Source organism: Nerophis lumbriciformis, linkage group LG33 (genome assembly GCF_033978685.3).
Source record: "Nerophis lumbriciformis linkage group LG33, RoL_Nlum_v2.1, whole genome shotgun sequence".
NCBI lineage: Eukaryota > Metazoa > Chordata > Actinopteri > Syngnathiformes > Syngnathidae > Nerophis > Nerophis lumbriciformis.
The window spans coordinates 5,035,276-5,054,128 of NC_084580.2; the positions used below are offsets into that span (position 1 = coordinate 5,035,276).

The following is an 18,853-nucleotide window of genomic DNA, read 5'->3' on the forward strand; positions in this document are numbered from 1 at the left end:
CGTCAGACCACAGAACACTTTTCCACTTTGTATCAGTCCATCTTAGATGAGCTCAGGCCCAGCGAAGCCGACGGCGTTTCTGGGTGTTGTTGATAAACAGTTTTCGCCTTGCATAGGAGTTTTAACTTGCACTTACAGATGTAGCGACCAACTGTAGTTACTGACAGTGGGTTTCTGAAGTGTTCCTGAGCCCATGTGGTGATATCCTTTACACACTGATGTCGCTTGTTGATGCAGTACAGCCTGAGGGATCGAAGGTCACGGGCTTAGCTGCTTACGTGCAGTGATTTCTCCAGATTCTCTGAACCCTTTGATGATATTACGGACCGTAAATGGTGAAATCCCTAAATTCCTTGCAATAGCTGGTTGAGAAAGGTTTTTCTTAAACTGTTCAACAATTTGCTCACGCATTTGTTGACAAAGTGGTGACCCTCGCCCCATCCTTGTTTGTGAATGACTGAGCATTTCATGGAATCTACTTTTATACCCAATCATGGCACCCACCTGTTCCAAATTTGCCTGTTCACCTGTGGGATGTTCCAAATAAGTGTTTGATGAGCATTCCTCAACTTTATCAGTATTTATTGCCACCTTTCCCAACTTCTTTGTCACGTGTTGCTGGCATCAAATTCTAAAGTTAATGATTATTTGCAAAAAAAAAAAATGTTTATCAGTTTGAACATCAAATATGTTGTCTTTGTAGCATATTCAACTGAATATGGGTTGAAAATTATTTGCAAATCATTGTATTCCGTTTATATTTACATCTAACCCAATTCCCCAACTCATATGGAAACGGGGTTTGTAAATTTAAGTAATTTATTATCAACTAGAAAGTAGTCAATGCTGGTGAAAGTGTGATGAACGTTAGAGAAGAAGGAATATCTGTTATGTACGTGAGGGGTGGAAGGAGACGACACCACGGAGAAGCTCAGGTTACCAGGTTTATTGTAACCTTTGATGATTGTGTGGGAGGTCTATGCTACTCTATGTGTTGGTTGCAGGACTAAGTGTGAAATTAACCATGTAAATAATACAAGAGGATGTTGTACGTGCGTGACGGATGGAATCTTCGTCAGTCCAAAAGGACGAGGCACAAAGGAAGTCCGGGGACAGGCAGGAGGTCGAGAGCAGGAGAGAAGCGACAAGGTCCGTGTCCAGGCAAGGGTCGAAGATCGAGGGAGACAGTCCAAAATCTGGATGGAGGTCGAGGTACAGAGCTCGAGCATACGGAACAAGGCGGGCACGTGGAGGGAGACAAGGGACATGAGTCAACAAGACAAAAGGACACGGAGAACAAGGGCGAGGACAACAAGAGGGAAGCCAGAGACGTAATGCTTACTGCAGAGAGCTAACGACGTTCCGGCGTAGGTTCCAAGGAGTGACTGGTCTTTATGCTGTCCTCCTGATTGCTGCCATGTGCGCTGATTGCTGACAGTCTGCAGATGCGGTGAAGCGTGAGCGTGAAGCGCTCGGTGCGTGCGGGAGCGTGTCCTGGCATGCTGCCAGACAGAGCGTTGGATCTTGCTGTGGGAAGATTGTGGGTTTGAGACCGCGCCGTGACAATATCGCCTTCTCGAGGGATAAAAAAAAGCGCCAGACATCTGAAACAGAAAATTCTTCCATAATAGACTGAATTACCTTAGCAGACCTTGACGGTGGGCAAGTTTTGGGTGATGAGCGATCAAGCCGAGGATCAAGCCAACAGTTAAAGTCTTGTCTTAGTATTAAATAGTACATTGACAAGTCATGGAGATTCAGAAAAAGCTGTCTGAAAAAGATGTCATCGTCATACTTGGGAGCATAAACATTTAGAAGGGCTACTGTGGGTGTTGGAAATCTGGCCAGTGACGATAACATACCTCCCATTGGCACCAGGCATACTATTCGAGTGTACGAAAGGAAAAGATTTATGTAGCAAAATAGCAACTGCCCTTGATTTGCCTGAAAATGATGAGTGGTAGGTCTGCCCAATGCATCCTATACTCAGCCTGAAGTGATCAGAATGTTTAAGGTGAGTCTCCTGCAAGAAGATTAACTGGGCGCACAGATGACGGAGATAATGTAATAAATTACTGCTTATTATAGGATTATTAAGCCCTTAGCAATTAAAACTGGCAAACCTAATGCCACACCTGCCGGATGTCGCTGTTCGATTATGCTGGGTCATAGCAAAAATATGCAAACATCAAATATACAGTATACAAAAATGCAAGTCTGTGGTAAAACAAAACAAAATAAGCTTGAGTGATGCAAAAAAAAGAAAAACCAAACAGTGGCCCCCATAATCCCGCCCCGAAGCTCTGGCAGAAGCATTCCTGCCTCACAAAAAACAACCATTGCACCTGTTCTACACTGACAAACAATGCGGTCGGCGCCAAAAACGTGACATGAAGTTAGCAAATAAGATGGACTAAGGTATATGTTTGACTAAGATGAAAGAGGCTGTTTAATTACAGCTTTCTATCAAAACCTATTCCTTCAATCGAGTGTGCAAATATATATATATATATATATATATGAAGAAGACCGATATACAACCGGCAAAATAGTCAACAAGACTGTCGACAAAAACATTAAAATGGGAGTTGTCCCGGATTTGATCTAGCAGGCATGCTAGCAGGCCGTTGCCATTTTGGAGCTAAAGGACTACAGATACCAAAAGCATGAGATATCTTGCCTTTCTTATCAATTATGTTCTACTTTATTTAGATGGTATAGTTCCTGTGTTCTGTTGGGATGACTGCTAAGTATTTTTTTGGTACAAAATGGCAACTGCCTGCTAGCATGCCTGCTAGATCAAATCCGGGACAACTCCTATTTTAATGTTTTTGTCGACAAAGTCCACTGCCTTTGTTGGATCATCGAATCTGTGAGTCTGGCCGTTGGATAAAGTGATCCGCAAAGTCACCAGAAAAAGTAGACCAAACCTCACTTTGGGACATGAATGTAGCCTCTTTTTCACCGCAGCAAAGGCCGCTCACTTCTGAGCCACAGCCGGGGGAAAGTCTGGAAAATGTAAATCCTCTTGCCCATATAGGATAGCAGAGAAGCTTCACCCATCCTTCTCAGAATCTGGTTCCAGACTTGAAATAAATTCACTTGTACAACAAGTAGCCATGAAAGTTAGGCATCTTTAAGCCTGGCACGGAGGGTCTGGTGGGCACGGTCCAACATGGCCTTGTCGTCAAGTTTCAGAACCTCCTGCAAGAACTGAGCAGTGAACTCAGTCGTATGGGGGCCCTCACAGCCCTTCGGGAGGCCCACCACTCGGACATTATTCCACCTCGAGCGGCCCTCCAGATCATCGCATTTTTTAGAGAGGAGATCCACGGTGGCAGTTAGCTTGTTGACGCTAGTGCGGAGTTCAATTAGCTCGTTAGTATCTCCTCTCTGACAACGGATTTAAAATTGTCAAGGATGTCGGCTGGCATTTCGTCCATCTTCTGACTTATCCATTTACAAAGGGCCGAGTCGATGACCGACTCCTCCATGGTATCTGGATCCGGAGATGCACGTCCTGGCTTGTCGGATTTCCTTCGGCCAGACATCGCGGAATTCGCAGGCGCAATCCACAAAAAATAAGCTACATACAACAGGTCAGTAAAAAGTATGGTAGTGTTGACGGCTGGAATTAGTAAAAGTGCCAATAAGATATAAAAAAGGTCACATTTTCATGGAGCCCTCGCTACGCACGTCTTGCACCGACCATGCTTAACCGGAAGTCACCTTCTTTCCTTCTATCCTAAGTTGTCTCCCAGTTCCCGTCACTGAAAAACATCCCCACAGCTTTATGATGCCACTACCATGCTTCACTGTAGGGATGGTATTGGCCTGGTGATAAGCGGTGCCTGGTTTCCTCCAAACATTAAGCCTGACATTCACGCCAAAGAGTTCAATCTTTGTCTCATCAGACCAAAGAATTTCTCATGGTCTGAGAGCCTTTCAGGTGCATTTTGGCAAACTTTTTACTAAGAAATTGCTTCCGTCTGGCCACGATACTATACAGGCCTGATTAGTGGATTGCGGCAGAGACAGTTATCCTTATGGAAGATTCTCCTCTATCCACAGATGAATGCTGTAGCTCTGACAGAGTGACCATTTGGTTGTTGATCACCCTCCTGACTAGACAAAGATGAATGCAGCAATGTTCAGAGACATCTTAGTTGAAAAACAAACACTTCAGTTTGAGAGGTGCTGCAAAGAGGACTTGGCGAAGAGGAATGGGCGAAACTGCCCAAAGATACGTGTGCCCAACCTGTGGCATTGTATTCAAAGAGACTTGAGGCTGTAATTGCTGCCAAAAGTCATACTTGCCAACCCTCTTGGATTTTCCGGGAGACTCCCGAAATTCAGCGCCTCTCCCGAAAACCTCCCGGGACAAATTTTCTCCCGAAAATCTCCCGAAATTCAGGCGGAGCTGGAGGCCACGCCCCCTCCAGCTCCATGCGGACCTGAGTCCGCTTTCCCACAATATAAAGAACGTCTACAGTAAAGCAGTCCGTCTGCCGTAAACAGCAATGTTGTGACACTCTTAAACAGGACAATACTGCCATCTAGTGCATTTGATGAAAGCACTTTTGTGCGTGCCACACAGCAATGCATAATCAGAGAGGGTGTTCAGCATGGTTAGAAAGATAGTGACAGAGAATAGAACAAGGATGGACAATTCAACCCTTAACTCAACAATGAGTAGATGAGTGTTATGTGTGTGTATATGTGTAAATAAATGAACACTGAAATTCAAGTATTTCTTTTATATATATATATATATATATATATATATATATATATATATATATATATATATATATATATATATATATAGCTAGAATTCACTGAAAGTCAATTATTTCTTATATATATATATATATATATATATATATATATATATATATATATATATATATATATATAGCTAGAATTCACTGAAAGTCAATTATTTCTTATATATATATATATATATATATATATATATATATATATATATATAGCTAGAATTCACTGAAAGTCAATTATTTCTTATATATATATATATATATATATATATATATATATATATATTAGAGATGCGCGGTTTGCGGGCACAACCGCGGAGTCCGCGGATTATCCGCGGATCGGGCGGATGAAATTAAAAAAAATAAGATTTTATCCGCGCGCGGGTCGGGTCGGGCGGATTAATTAGATTTTTTTTTTTTTTTTTTTTTTTTTTTTGCGGGTGGCAGTTAAACCAATTCGGAAATATATATACATAGTTAAATGTTGTTACCCACATACGAAAAACGAGCAGGCACCTGCTGCATATGCCACAACAGAAGAAAAAAAAAGAAAAGAGATGGACACTTTTACGGAGTGGAGAAGGGACGCCTCGCCGGGGTCCGGGACCGAGGCCCCTTCCCCCGAGAGGGCCCCACCGGGAGCCGTAGCTGAGGCGATCCGCGAGAAGGGCCCGACGCACGTCCAGGGTCACTACCGCGCCCACCGCACCGACACCCCGCCTCGTCCGCCTTCGCCGCGGCCGGCGTCACGCGCAGCAGGTAAGCAGCTTACCTGCCCGCCACCCCCGTGGCCGGGGGCTCGTAACATGGGTCACTCCGCGCGCTCCGCCCGCGCAGCTTACCTGCCCGCCACCCCTGTTGCCGGGGGCGCGTAACAGGGGTCACTCCGCGCGCAGTGCGCTCACGAAAGGGGTGGGGCTCACCCTGGTTGATATAGACAGCAGCAGGACGGTGGCCATGGAAGTCGGAACCCGCTAAGGAGTGTGTAACAACCCACCTGCCGAATCAACTAGCCCTGAAAATGGATGGCGCTGGAGCGTGGGCCCATACCTGGCCGTCGCCGGCAGCGAGACGCGCTTGGAGGTGCGCTCAGCGCGGCTCCCATATGATTGCGCACTGGTGTGCGTCTGGGTCGTGACAGCGTGGCACGCGAAAGTCTGTGCTGCATTGGATCAGTCTCCTTTCTTTAACAGGCAAAAGCTTTATAACCTCACCATACCTGCCAACTTTTGAAATCAGAAAAACCTAGTAGCCAGGGTCCAAGGGCTGCAGGCCCCGGTAGGTCCAGGACAAAGTCCTGGTGGAGGGTTCAGGGCTTCGCCCCCCGACGCAAAATGATTATTAGCATTCAGACAGGTTAAAATGTTGCTAAAACCATCACTTTTCTATCAGTCACAGTGACTTTTCAAAACAAAAATATTACAGCAAAAATCATATGGGTTGATTGACATGTTTATTCTGTAAGCTAACTTCAATAGTTTGAAATTATTTTGACAGTTAATGCCAGTTATCCTGTCAACCTTTCACAAGACTTCAATTTGTTAATTGAAAGTATAAAGAGTATAAACACTTTTTACAGTAAACAAATGGTAAAACAGTACTAAACAATTCCATTAAAAAAAAAATTGGTGTCATTATTAACTTTCTGTCCAAGCTTGTATAATCTACTGCCTTGTTCAATTGTAAAAAATATTCTGTGCCTAAAATTCACATTTCTATCACAATTATCATACTGTAAACATGGTAAGCTAACTTCATTAAAATTAATAGTCCTGTCAATAGCATGGAATTACAATTCCATAGTAGTGTAGTTTTTTTGTAAGCCTTTCAAAAGAATTCAAAATATGAAAAATTAATTTAAGCCATTAGACACTTGAAAAGTGGCACATCACATCTCTAATGTAATCATTTGAACTTTTCAACAGAAATAGCACTGCAAAAATATTAAGGACATACTTCTGTATTTTGGTAGTTATGCTGTCAACATTTAACAAGATTTCTTCAACTTGGACTTGAAAGCATAAATAGTATAAACACTTTTAACAGTATGTCGTGCTGTGAAATACAGCCGACAGGATTGCGCACCAAACACGAAGCAAGGCCAAAGTGCACGCGCGCATGGTGCAGGAGAACAAAGGACTTCTTTCATTTAAGGTTTGTGATAAACCATCAAACTCATTCGTTAAAAGGACTCTATAGTAATATAAAGCAAATTTTTCTGGACATTATCATGCAAGAAAAGTTTATTTTTGGGACCGCGATCACCGCGTAATGATTTTTAAAGGTTGCATTACAAACATTTAACTGTCCCATGTGATCAGCCAGTGCGATTGGAAATCCATGCTCAATTATTGCCTCCGTAAATAAAACTTCGGGCGGGTGCGGGCGGATGGCGGGCGGGTGCAGTTCTGATCAAACGTTACATCGGGTGGATGGCGGATGGTTGACGACTTTCTGACGCGGTTGCGGATGAAATAAATTGCCTATCCGCGCATCTCTAATATATATATATATATATATATATGTATACATCCATCCATCCATCCATTTTCTACCGCTTATTCCCTTCGGGGTCGCGGGGATATATATATATATATATATATATATATATATATATATATATATATATATATATATATATATATATATATGAAATACTTGACTTGGTGAATTGTAGCTGTAAATATACTTCTCCCCTCTTAACCACGCCCCCAACCACGCCCCCCGCACCCACCCCCCACCTCCCGAAATTGGAGGTCTCAAGGTTGGCAAGTATGCCAAAAGTGCATCAACAAAGTATTGAGCAAAGGCTGTGAATATTATGTACATGTGATTTTTTTTTTTAATTTCTAATAATTTAGCAAAAAAAAAAAAACTTTTCACATTGTCTTATGGAGTATTATGTGTTGAATTTTAAGGACAAACATTGTTATATTCCATTTTGGAATAAGGCTTTAACGTAACAAAATGTGGAAAAAGTGAAGTGTTGTGAATAATTTCCGGATACACTGCATTGTGTGTTCTGTCTTGGAAGGGGAATGAGTATAGCTTTATCTGCTGACATGAGAATGTGTTCACACAGAGAGAGTGAGCATCGTGAAATCAGCTGTGTTTTGTGCTGCACACAGCGTCTGGGAACTGTCCCCACCCCACATGGCAGGGGAATTTTCAGCTTGCATGCCTTGTGGATGAGTCCATTAGAGCTTGTAACCAAAGAACAATTTCCTAATCAACAGTCAAGTTTTTCCCCATATCTGATGCAAGAAAAACAATCCAGCGGACCCAACAAAATCAAACACATGTTCTGTGACACTGTTTGACCATTTGGTTTAAAACTTTCTTCGCAAAACATCAATTATAATGGTTTTAATCTCTCTAATCTAGAGTCATGACCTTTAAATAAATGTACAATCAGTGTTTTAAATAATATTCTAACATTTTCCACAGTCACACAAATCTCATACAAATATAAAAATAAGTTAACCACTGTTAAACTAAGGTACATCCATTCTTTACTTTGACTTTGCAGTGTACTTTTATTTCTTCTTCTTTTTTATTATTGTCGGCTTATAGTTGATATATATATATATATTGTGCTGGGCAGCCTATAATGCACGTACTGGACCAATGACCGCAAGGCTAATTTACGTAAAGGATCAAACCAAGTATAGGCGCTGTCGTCCTTAACTGCAGTTATCTCAATCATTGCATACATTCAGTACTTAAAATACAAATATTATTAGCCATTGTTGATTTTTTTATAATACGTATCTTAAGGAAATGGAGGCAAAATCGTCAAAACCATCAGATGCGCTGTTGATTCAGTTTGCTCTTGAACAATTACAAACTGGTGTCTGCTAAGGGGAAACTACAGTAAGTGCCACACAGATCCCCAGGCAGCATTAGATTTACCTTATTCAATACAACACTGGCATTTAACAGAAGTTGATCATTCATAAAACTCCTCTACCATTCCTCAGATAAAAAATATATACATAAAAAACAATGAAACCCAAGGCTATACTATAGATTGTGATTATGAATGTTTCCCCAATAGTCACATCTCTGGTGTTTATTGTATTTTTCTTCTCCGCCTTTACTGTCATCACACATACAAAAAACTAAATCCATCCATCCATTCATCCATTTTCTACCACTTAGTCACTGTTAAATGGTCTCATTAAATGCTAAATATTTACAACTGTCGGTATGGAGAGATTTATAATGTCTTTTTCTGCAATTAAAAAAAATATGTTTTTGACATATGTAAAAAGGATTTTCTAGCAGTCACACCATAAATCAAGACTGATCAATAAAAAAGGTGTCAAACATTGTTCAGAGGACCCACACATTTCTTTCCAAAGGTATGTAGAAAATAATAAGAGAAATTACTACAGTACAGTATAGATTAAGTCGTTTGAATTAGTCAAAGAAAAAGTATTTTTAGACATCATGTTTTTTTTTTAAACAGCAGCAAAACAATGTGCAGTACTGTAGTAGCCTATCTAAGTGATTGCTGCCCCTTTTTAATATCAAATCCCACTTATAAATGAATTGAAATAGCTGCCTGGCACTATTCTTCTTTGCAAAGTATAGCAGGTGGATTAACAATGCCCAGGGGGACCCCCTGAGAGGAAACATGATATCCTGTGCAAAAAGTTGAATGAAATGTTTTATTGATTTCCCCCTATGCTTATGAAACTGACCTATAAATCTAAAGTGTGCAAAAGTGCAGAATAGCAGGACAAATGAAACCAAGACTATAGTCAATCACATGGCCTCATTTCTCGCAACTGCTTTTGGCTCGGATTAGCCACCTTGTTTAATTACCGAGGGGAAAACTATTGGACACAGTTTTCCGTATGTTGCCACGTTGCACCACAATCATTCCTGAAAGTGTCAATAAAACCATTATTTTTGATTGGCTGTTTCTGTGTAGAACACTAGTCAGTCATCTTTCATAAAGAGAGGGAGGAGTTCAACCCTGAGCAGTCCAGGCTTGTTTGGACTTTAAAACGTCACACACACGCACAGACACACAGTAACGCACACATATGCACTCAAAATCAATTTAATAAAGATGACCCTGAACCCGGGTCAGCGGTGGAACGTTCATAACGCCAAGTTGTCTATATAGTCTACCCCAAAGAAAACTAGCCAGAACATCTTTTGTGTGCCTGAATAATTGTCGGTGTTTGTGCTTGAAGGCGTGTGTCTACGTACTTTTGTGAGCTTCACCAGTAAGAACTTGTAGCGAATACTTGGCAAGAAGTCACTTTATTGCTGCTATGATTGTAGACAGGAGGTGCCTGCAGGGGGGAAAGGAGAAAGGGAGAAATGGAAGGGTGTTATAAACTCATTAAATGAATATTGACAATTCTAACACGGCCGAAATCTGCAGGTAGTTTAAGCCAATGTCTAAGTTTAATATGAGCACCACAATCTTGGATGATTATTACTTGTTGTAAATGCATTATATCAGTTCTACCCATATTCAATAATCTACTCTTTTTTTCAACAGAGAGGCTTCTTCTCCCTGCCTGAGGGACACTTCTTTATTGAGCCACTCCCCAAATCTCCAAGTGATCTTGAAGGGTCTCCAGAGCCCCACATCATCCTCCCAAGAGTTACCACGGCAACACACCGGGAGAAACGCAGTCCGGAGGGCAGACATGCACGCAGTTCATGCGGAGTTCAAGGTGTGTATTTTTTAGTTTAGTTTAGTTCATTCATTTCGATCCCCATTAGCAACAGCAGAAACTGAAGTGAAATTATTCAGTTGGTTGGTTACAGTAATTGGCAAGCTATATCTTAGTTCATAGAGGATGACTTAAAGACAGATAGTACCATTATGATCTGGTAAGTGAACTGTTTCATTGATGAAATAATGTGACAGCTCCTATATCCAGATCTTCACCAAACCTTAATGTGTTCTTCCTTGGGTGTCCACTGTGCGTGTGACCTTTTGTTTCGTTCATGACTTAATGAAATTAAATTAATTAAAATTTTGATTAATTTAATATTTTTGTCCATTTATACATCAGATGCCAAATATGTACAAGTGGATAGAGAGCGGGAGGAATGGGAGAGGGTACACAGTCCCATGAAGTCCCGCTCCCAGCGCTCGGTCAGCAGGGAGCGTTGGGTGGAGACCATGGTAGTGGCGGATTCCAAACTCATTGAATATCATGGCAGCGACAATGTGGAGTCCTACATCTTCACCATTATGAACATGGTGAGGCTGGACTTCTGTCACATTCATATCTCACTCGTTGTTAACTCAATTAATTTTATATTGGAAAGGTGGCAGGTATCTTCCATGACGCCAGCATTGGGAACGCCATCCACGTCATCTTGGTTCGACTGATTTTACTACAAGAAGAAGAGGTAAAGAAACATTTATGGTTTTTTGCATTAAATGGGTCCTATTATGCAAAACCAACTTTTTTTTAACCTGTTTTTGTGTATTTGGTAACCCCACATGTCCTGAAAATGTGAACTTGGCGGCATGGCGAAGATATTCATAAAACAATCTTGCTTTCTTGCAAACTTGCTCCAAACGAGTCGTTTGGAATGTGAGACTTTAGTGACTATTTTACCTTAGTTACGGCAGCGGATATCTCCATATATGGTTTACTCGCAGAGCTTTGCGTGAGTCCGACATTTTTCTTCAGTTGTAGTCGCTAAGTTCCTTATTTTTCTCTATCCTCTTGTTGTGGGGCAGACTGGTTCGTATATGCACATGCTATTTCTAATAAAAAGTAGCGTATAGTTTTAACTTACATCTGTCAGTATAGACTTGATATGGAAGTGCTAAAAATTACAACATGGTTGACGGGGTGGAGACTCAGTCGAAAGGGGCTTAGCCTGGAGTACAGCACTTAAATAAGACCTCCCACAAAACAGCGCATTCTTAAGACAGTCCGAAAAGCGCCTTTAAGGTGGTATGTAAACATAATCTCTGCAACATGTTGACCAAAGCACCACCATTACATGTTATGTAGATCACAAGGAAGTGTTGTAAATGTACAGAAAAAAAATTATGAAATGATTTGACAGACACATTATATTTGAACTTTGAGCTTAACTGTCATGGATGTTTGGTATTATGGCATTTTTTAACTCTGCTGGCTGTCCCAGAAAGGACTGAAGATCGTTCACCATGCAGACACCACTTTGTCCAGCTTCTGTGCCTGGCAAAAGAACTTAAATCCACAGAGTGACACGCATCCTGCCCATCATGACGTGGCTGTGTTGGTCACCAGGTAAGTAATCCACGCACACACAGGCACACTTGCTTATAAAATTGCATATAGAGTATACAGTATGTGTCCTACTTTCCAGTAAACATGACCTAACACACAGACTTGTTTCATTAGCTGGTAACACAAGTAAGTAACACACTCAAGCACAGTGCTGGTGGCGGTGGTAACATCATATTCTGGGCATGAATGGACAGGAAGCATGGATTCCAATAGGCAGCTTACCAACATGATAAGCCTTCAAAGATGACACGCTAAGAAGATGAAGAGGATGAAGTATGTCTCTTCTAGACCTGAACCAAATTAGGCACCTCTGGGGCATCCTCAAGTGTAAGAAAGGTGGAGGAGCCCATGGTGTCTAACGTGCACTGCGATTTCTACTTATTAAGATTCCAAATCGATTTATCATTTCGAGAATCGATTAAAAAAAATTAAGTATTTTTTTGTTGTAATTTTTTTAAGGATCCGTTTTTTGATTAAAACATTTAACAACTATTTATATTATTATTGATAATGTTAATACATTGTTCTATTTAATTATTGTATATAATACATAATTCTATTTAATTATTGTATATGTTCTTAATTGCTTTGTAAATTTCTATCCTAATTATTGTAAAGCTGTGATTGGGTTGGAGTTGGGGTTGTTCTTTTTCCTTTTATTAGACTTCTTAACATTCTGTGATTGTTTGTAGGTAAAATTTAAAAAATACATAAAAAAAAAAAAAGGTTTTTGGCCAACACTGCGTGTACAGTATGTCAGCAGCCAGGAGGAGCTTTTGTTGAATGTAACCTGTTTTGAAAAGTTTTTATTATGATTTATCTATCAAATAATATATTACGAGAATTGTGTTAAATTGAAGCTCGGATCTGAATCGAATCGTCATCCCAAGAATCGGAATCGAATCGTGAGGTGCCCAAAGATTCCCACCTCTTGTGCTCACACTAAATATTCACACTCCGGACTAATTTAAACACATTCTCTGTGAGGGGTACGTACATGTGTTGCCAGTTTTTAGACAGGAATTGCAGTGTCTTCATTCCAACTATATATTTTACTTAAATACGCCTTGATCGTATCAGGAAGGACATCTGTGCTGGGATGAACCAACCATGTGAGACCTTAGGCCTGTCTCACCTTTCGGGGATGTGCCAACCGCACCGTAGCTGCAACATTAACGAGGATTCAGGCTTACCCGTCGCCTTCACCATTGCCCATGAGATGGGTCACAGGTCAGTGTCAAAATGCTTTGTTAGCTGTACGTCCTAATGTGGGGGCTTCATTTGCAACTATCTTTACCGAGATTCTTCAGAATTTGTTAATAGCAACATACAATACACTATGAGAGAATGAAAGCTATTCTTGTAAGAGAGTAGATCTTCTTCTTGTTGAATGTGTATGAGCGCAGCTTTGGAATTCATCACGACGGCCAGGGGAACGACTGTGAGCTGGGAGGGAGGCACCCCTTCATCATGTCAAGACAGCTGATGTATGACAGTTCACCTCTCACTTGGTCGTCTTGCTCCAAGGAGTACATCACACGCTTCCTTGAGTGAGTCCACATTCAAGCTTTTGTGGTCCTTTGGTTGTCTTATTTCAAAGTTTTTGATTCGAAAAAAAACTGGCCCACCATGTTTACGATATCTGAAGCTAAACGTCGACTCATTGCGGAGCGTTAGAGCAGTGACGTGCAGTCACTAGAGGCAGGTGAGGCGGGGCCTCACCTGCCATTATGGAAAGAAAGAAAATGTAAAAAGATTTTTTTTTTTATTAAATTGTTATATGTATCCAGTGATTATACTATAAAGTTATTTTCCATTTAACTTCACCCGTTTTAGATTATTTTTATTTAAAATCGCTGAATTTTCACATTTGCCGTTCAAATACTGAGAAGAGACGGTGCGGTGAACAGCAGCCAGTTGAGGCACGTCACTGCGTTGTGCCTCACCATGGATTGCGGACTCGGCTAACTGCTGGCCTGCTGTGCAGTGAGACCGTATTGCTATATGAATTATACTATACATTTCCATAGTTTAGTTAGCTGAGGTATATAATGTACAGTGTATTTTGTCAACAACTGTATGTGTGTAAAGTATTTCTTGTGCTGAGCGATCATAAAACGGCTGCAAAAGACGCACTGGCTGAGGCTCGCCTCCTGCACCCCCGCCGTAGAATGCACGGCAACCCCTGACGGGAGTGTTATATCAACTAAAGCCCACACTTAAACTTTCCACGTGCAAGATTGAATCTATTTAAAAAAAGTTATTTCATAAGAAGCCAAAAAGTACAAAAACAATAATGTTGTTGGAGGAGTTGTGAATGACTGCAGGGCCACAACATTAGGTACACCTGCAGACTGCAGGTGTACCTAATTCACAACTCCTCCAACACGAACATTATTGTTTTTGCACTTTTTGGCTTCTTATTAAATAACTTTTGTAACCTATTTTTATGAGCTTTCCTCTTTGTGATGTTAAGTTCCTGTTATGCGCTGTTATACAGTATATGCCTTGAGCTCTTATTTTGAAGGCGCTAAGAGCGGAAGTGATGACACGTTGGAGTTGAGCGGAAGTTTTTGAAAGAAGGTAAATAAAGTGGTCCTCGTGTAAACTGGAGCCTCCGTGTTTGTTATTTTGTAGTTTCATACAGTATAGGCGACATTTATAAACCCTCGGTTACACTTTTTTAAATAGATTCAATCTTGCACGTGGAAAGTTTAAGTGAGGACTTTAGTTGATATAACACTCTCGTCAGGAGGTGCATTAATCCAGCACAACACCGGCTCATGGACTTATTTTATAAGTAAAGGTAAGACCATAATAACGTTTTTTTTTATTAAATGTGCTTTTTTGTGTGCTACAGTTTGTATGTGTAAAGTTAAGTTAAAGTACCAATGATTGTCACACACACACTAGGTGTAATGAAATTTGTCCTCTGCATTTGACCCATCCCCTTGATCGCCCCTTGGGAGGTGAGGGGAGCAGTGGGCAGCAGCGGCTCCGCGCCCGGGAATATTTTTTGGTGATTTAATAACCCCCAATTCCAACCCTTGATGCTGAGTGCCAAGCAGGGAAGAATGCTGGTATGAGCTTTTAAACATAACCCGTTAACTGCTGCCAATCAAATGGTGAATAAGATACTCTTTAGGGTTCATATGTTTGTAAATCTGACTGTGATGAAGTCAGTGCCTCACCAGTCATGAACCTCACCGCACGTCACTGCGTTAGAGGCTATCATCTTTGTCCAAACAGTGTCAGGTTTCATAACCCATTTTGTGAAGCATTAACCCAGGAAGGACATGGTGAGAGACCAACATTTTGTACCAAAATAACAAAGCAGCTTGGGCTAACATAAAACTCACCATGGGAGGAGGAAACAGGAATGTACCCCAAAAGGGGAATGATACAAGGAAAACAGCTATTAGAGATGCAATGAAAAGCATGGAACAAAGAAAGCGAACACAGAGAACAAGAATCACAGGAAAATTAATAAACCAGCGACTCACTCCTTCTTCATCTTTTAGTTTAAAGGCAGGGTGCACCCGAAGGTGCATGCCACCACCAACTGTACTACAGTATGTAGCATGTGCTATGATACTACGTTTTATACTGTATATAAAAATTAAATACAAAATGAAATAGTGTCCAATCTCCGGTGACTAGCTTAAGCCCCAGCTGAGCTAAATAAAACACCAATTCCTAATGACAAATCATAGACATAGGTGTGCTCACTTGCAATTTCTTACCAGAGCCTTAAAGGTAATGATATAATACAAACAGGAAACAGATAAAATAAAAACACAAAACCGGAAATTCTGTTCCATACAATATTCATAACAAGGAGCTCAGTAGACGTCTATTGGACATTTTCTTAGACAAAAAAGCGACTAGATTTTAGTATCACGGTACAATAACGGTAACTTTATCACTGTTTTGAAAATAACATATTAGTAAATGTTGATGTATTTTTCACTCTATAATAAGGCTTTGACATTTACGGTTACAACCCAATAAATATTACTTAAGTTGTTTTGAATCTAACTCATTATTTCCAGTTTTTAAGAGACACCAATTATTGTTGAGAAGCTTAAGATCAAGTATGCAAAATAATAATATTTGTTTAATATTCAAAATAATCAATGTTTAGCAGTATAATTCACTTCTGCAGCTCACTATCACATAATGGGTTACAGCAGTTTGTTAAGGATTTATAAAGTGTTTATTGACCTACTACAAAAGCACTCGGAAAGCGCAGACCTACGCCAGGCCCTACCACCCAATAGTAACAAAATCCCGAATGCAGTTCTCCCCGGGTTCTTCGGCTTTCTCCCACCTCCAAAGTCAGGCACCTGGGGATAGGCTGATTGACAACACTAAATTAGCCCCAGTGTCTGAATGTGAGTGTGAATGTTGTCTGCTAACCTATGTTGGCCCTGCAATAAGGTGGCGGCTTGTTTAATGAAAAGCCCCCAATAACATTTTGAGTTATTTTGCTATCTAACAGACCAACCAACAAACTAATGGCCATGATTACATAACATCCTGGTGGAGGTAATATATAACTAAATTTATTGTATTGTAAAGTGATACATTACTTTTACTTAAGTTTTGGATTACATTTTTTTTTACTGCACTCTTGCCTGCCACTGTTTTCTTATGAATAAGTTGAGAACCATGCAATTATCTAATTGTATAATTGTCGACGTATTTAATTTTAAGGAAAGACAAGGAAACATGCCACATAGGGGTTTTTAAAGTGTGGGTCTACTCAGGCTCAACTGTTTTTGGAGTACAGTTTTCTGCTCTATTTACAGTACTCTGTCACCGTAGGAATTGAAAATCCATCCATCCATTTTCTACCGCTTATTCCCTTTGGGGTCGCGGGGGGCGCTGGAGCCTATCTCAGCTATAATCGGGCGGAAGGTGGGGTACACCCTGGACAAGTCGCCACCTCATCGCAGGGCCAACACAGATAGACAGACAACATTCACACTCACATCCACACACTAGGGCCAATTTAGTGTTGCCAATCAACTTATCCCCAGGTGCATGTCTTTGGAAGTGGGAGGAAGCCGGAGTACCCGGAGGGAACCCACGCAGTCACGGGGAGGACATGCAAACTCCACACAGAAAGATCCCGAGCCCGGGATTGAACCCAAGACTACTCAGGACCTTCGTATTGTGAGGCAGATGCACTAACCCCTCTGCCACCGTGAAGCCCGGAATTGAAAATATTATTTATATTGCTATCTATTTTGCCTGTTTGAAAAAAATATACAGGTGAAACTAAGAAAATATGAATATCGTGCAAAAGTGTTGGGATCGTGGGGGCGCATAGCTGCGAGGGTTGTGTTCTCATGGATGCGGAAGGATTAGAAGGAAGTGGCAGAAGCAGCGTACAGTAAGATTTATCCCAATGACGAAGGCAAAAGTACAAAAGATAAACGTGCCGCTAGCATGGTTAAGCTACGGCAAAGCTACACAAAGAACTAGCATAAGTGTCGTAGCAAGTCGCTAGCAAACTTACATTAAGAATGACAGAGTGTGGCAAATGAATGTAACTTTTCGCAAGTGGCGAACATTGATCCAGCGACTAAGGCTGGGTGAACAATGAAAATAAAGGGGATGTGACAGGTGGGACCACAAATCATTAACTGAAGACAGGTGTGTCCATTCAGTGCCCTAGGCAACAAGAAAAGTAAACAGAGGAATGACTGCTCAGGACAAAACAGAACACTAAATTGACAATAATAACCAAAAAAAAAAATGATATGGCTCGGGACAATAGATCATGACACAAGGAGTTGTTTATTCCAGCAATTAGATTTACAAAGTTAAACTGATTACATTGGCTCAAAACATGCAACTCAAGATATTTCAAGCCATCTTTTGGTATAATTTTGATGATTATGGTTTACAAATTATGGAAACCCTGAATTGAAAATCTCAGAAAATGTATGGGTTTTAAAAAACTGTAAGCCCTGATCATCAAACTTATAACAAAGGCTTGACATATATCATTTTGAATGAAATTGGTTTATATTACATATTAGTTTCATATTTGAAGTTGAATTGTTGACATTAACGAACGTTTGCGCAATATTCAAATGTTTTGAGTTTTACCTGCATTTCCTAATTTTTCTCAAGCTGCTGGGACTCCCTGAAGTCTGCCATACAAATAAATAGAATAGTCAAAAATGTCTCTTGTTTACCATCTTATTATCTTTCTATGTCTTTCAGTCGTGGATGGGGTTTCTGCCTGGATGATCGTCCTTCCAAAAGAGACCTGACAACCCCACTGGCACGCCTCGGTGTTCGCTACACCACGCACCATCAATGTCAGCTCCAGTATGGTCAGAATGCCACCTTTTGCACAGAGGTGGATGTAAGTATTACTCAGCAAGTTAAAGAGAAAGCATGATAATAGTCTCATATCTGGAGATTTGTGTCATTATTTAGAATGTTTGCCAGATTCTTTGGTGCTCTGTGAATGGCACTTGTCGCTCTAAACTGGACGCACCTATTGATGGCACGCGCTGTGGACCAGAGAAGGTAGATCGGGTGCCAAATCCTAAAAGTGGACCTAACAGGATGCTTCTGTATCGTGCTGTGGCTGTAAAAGACTTAATTTGGTTTTGCCTCAGTGGTGTATCTCTGGAGAGTGTGTCATTGTGGGCAAACTGCCTGAGACGGTGAATGGAGGCTGGGGACAATGGAGTACTTGGTCCTATTGCTCAAGGACTTGTGGCACTGGAGTTCAGTCAGCTGAGAGAGAATGTAACAACCCCAAGTAAGAGCTAATTTTACTCTTTG

General features: G+C 40.8%; 1 protein-coding gene across 3 annotated transcripts in view; it reads left to right on the plus strand.

The window, feature by feature from the left end:
- The window catches only part of adamts12 (ADAM metallopeptidase with thrombospondin type 1 motif, 12), a 46,692-nt gene that overhangs the window by 11,194 nt on the left and 16,645 nt on the right, over positions 1-18,853 (plus strand). For 2 of the 3 annotated variants that reach the window (XM_061928691.1, XM_061928689.1), the window contains 9 exons: positions 10,300-10,477; positions 10,823-11,013; positions 11,082-11,165; positions 11,919-12,043; positions 13,124-13,273; positions 13,450-13,593; positions 18,281-18,425; positions 18,500-18,592; positions 18,685-18,830. In XM_061928691.1, coding sequence (XP_061784675.1) covers positions 10,300-10,477; positions 10,823-11,013; positions 11,082-11,165; positions 11,919-12,043; positions 13,124-13,273; positions 13,450-13,593; positions 18,281-18,425; positions 18,500-18,592; positions 18,685-18,830 — 1,256 coding nt within the window. Of the gene's footprint in view, positions 1-10,073; positions 10,180-10,299; positions 10,478-10,822; positions 11,014-11,081; positions 11,166-11,918; positions 12,044-13,123; positions 13,274-13,449; positions 13,594-18,280; positions 18,426-18,499; positions 18,593-18,684; positions 18,831-18,853 lie in introns of those variants that run through there. The other variant, XM_061928692.1, reaches the window with a different exon arrangement.